This window comes from Atta cephalotes, assembly GCF_000143395.1.
Source record: "Atta cephalotes unplaced genomic scaffold scaffold00028, whole genome shotgun sequence".
In the NCBI taxonomy this organism is placed as follows: Eukaryota; Metazoa; Arthropoda; class Insecta; order Hymenoptera; family Formicidae; genus Atta; species Atta cephalotes.
The window spans coordinates 1,410,575-1,413,123 of NW_012130092.1; the positions used below are offsets into that span (position 1 = coordinate 1,410,575).

Here is a 2,549-nt window from a genome sequence, read left to right on the forward strand (position 1 = left end):
AGAGAGAGAGAGAGAGCGCGCGCGCGCGCGCGCGCGCGTGTGTGTGTGTGTGTGTGTGTGTGTGTGTGTGTGTGTGTGTGTACATACATATATAATTAATACACAAATAATGATTGATAAACTTGCAAATTAATTTAATATAAAATAAGGAAAAACTTTGATATGGAAATAATGAAAATATTTAAATTAATTTACGCACGTCATGTTCACCTTGCTTCATTAAAATCCAGTTGCAATTCAGCTGATGATTCGCTTGAACATAATATCGACCATCAGTCCATAGTATTGCCTTGTTAATAGTGACTATAGCTATCCCAGCACTTCCGTGGAATCCAGTAAGAAATTCTCTTCTCATATCATGTGGATCCACAGTATCGCTCTATATAAAAACAATTTATTTTATTAATAAAAGAATAATAAATTGATCGATATTAATATGATAACAATATGATAAGTCAGAGACTAGTAATATATATATTAATTGTAGTAATTTGAAAAAGAATTTTCATATTTAATTAACATTAAAATATGATAGACCTAAATGATTGAATCGACGTCTCCCAATTGGTTCGTCGTCGATCAATAGTAATTAACACTTAAATATGTCTTTTTTATAAATTGTTTATCATTGTCTTTTATTTTTTATTTTATTATTTTATTTTATTATTTTATTATTTTTATTATTATTTGGTATAACTTATATAAGGTATTTGGTATAAGAATATTTTTCTTATTTTATTAAATCCTAAAATTAGTGAAATGTTTATATTGGGAAACATGGATTTAAAGAATTGGACATTGCACTCAAAATCAAATAAAATTTAAATTTGAAATATTTTAGTAAATACGAAATGGCTAAGGTAATTAAACTGCAAAATTTATTTTCTATACTAAGAAAAGCTTTCAAATATGATACACCACGCAGAATGTACCTCCAGAGGGCCATCACGGCCATGAGATATGAAGCTCACTGTCTAAAAAGCATAATGAGAGAAATAATATTTAACACGTATCAATTGATTCGAAGCAATGTAAACATATCAATGTCGCTACCAATCGGCTAGATAATTTGATGAAAATAATATTACACATTGGGCTTGATTTTTATAAATATAACGTAGTGATAAATATTATAATAGTGAAATAACAGCAATAATTGACATAAAATAATTGATATTAAATCACTCGTCTTTCGAGTGATTTAAAACTAAACCATCGCAGTGATGAATTTTAATAATATTTATAAATACATTGATTTTTTTTATCACAATAAATGAAGAATACAAACAATCATTATATCCAATGCCTTAATTTTTATAATTAAGACTTGGATCTATTAACGCGCCAATTACTAAGATATGCAATGATAAACGAATAGATTTCTGGACAGGCAAATCATAATTATCAATATTGAGTGGAGTTAATTTCGTTGACATAGAACAACATAGAACTCACTTGATGTTCGTCATCCGATGTGACGATGTAACCATTGAGAGGTGGCCCTTGAATTGCCACTACTCGAATCATCTCGGATCTTAGTTGTCTCAGTCGCAGAGAACTATCTTGTCGGTCGACTGGTTGATTCCCAACATAAGCGTTCGCTGGACAGTATAATCTCTCGGCGCCATTATAGTTATGCTCCAGATTTAATAGTGTGCTAGTATTAGCTTTCGTCAATCCTGCAGCACATTTCATCACAAGCACGTTTCATTTTTCAATTAACAATTTTAATAAAAAAAGTTGACTTGTGAAATTAAATTTGCAGAAATTAGATTGATATAACAGAATATTAAAGAAAAAAAGAGAAATATACAAAAAAATGTAATTTATACATCTTAAAAGAAGAAATAAAAAAAATATATATATATCTTAATTATATTATGTATAAATAATATATTTAAGTAAAATAAAAAATATAAAGTAATATATAGTGAATATACAATAGCATCAATTTTAATGGCAAATTTAAAATAAAAAAAAGGTTGGAGGCGCCGGGTATCGATCCCGGTACCTCTCGCATGCTAAGCGAGCGCTCTACCATCTGAGCTACGCCCCCATGTGCTATGGGAAATTTCTAACAAGTGATTAATCTTATCAAACACTTTATGTGTATACGTTATTATTATTAAATATTACACATTTAAATTATGTTTTTATATTATGTATATTTTATTTTATATTTTTATATTATGTATATTATGCTATTTATTTTTACCTAAAATTTATTAGTAAAATGTAAATATAAATCTTAATTACACAAGCGACAAGATACGTATAATTTATAATCATTATAAATTATATTTAGTTATTATAAATTAATTGAAACGGATTTTTAAAAGATATATATCTGATTTCGTGTAGAAAAATATAAAGTGTAAATGTATCATAATGCATGTACCTGTAAACATATTTATTGCGTGAGATAATAAAATGTTTTTTAAATAGAAAGATTTAAATAAAAAGAAGAAGAACTGTTTGACAGTCTATCATCGATTAATATGATTCTGATATAATAGTTTATATAATAGTTTTATCTCTCTCTCTCTCTC

General features: G+C 27.3%; 1 protein-coding gene and 1 non-coding gene across 2 annotated transcripts in view; both read right to left on the reverse strand.

The window, feature by feature from the left end:
* Positions 1–1,695, reverse strand: part of LOC105620729 (xaa-Pro aminopeptidase 1) — a 9,009-nt gene extending 7,314 nt beyond the window's left edge. Inside the window, 2 exon segments of the mRNA XM_012202221.1 lie at positions 200–379; positions 1,456–1,695. Coding sequence (XP_012057611.1) covers positions 200–379; positions 1,456–1,695 — 420 coding nt within the window.
* A 288-nt stretch (positions 1,696–1,983) lies between these two features.
* On the reverse strand, positions 1,984–2,056 carry Trnaa-agc. The gene has a single exon. It is a non-coding gene; the product is annotated as a tRNA-Ala (tRNA).
* Between the last annotated feature and the right edge of the window lie 493 nt (positions 2,057–2,549).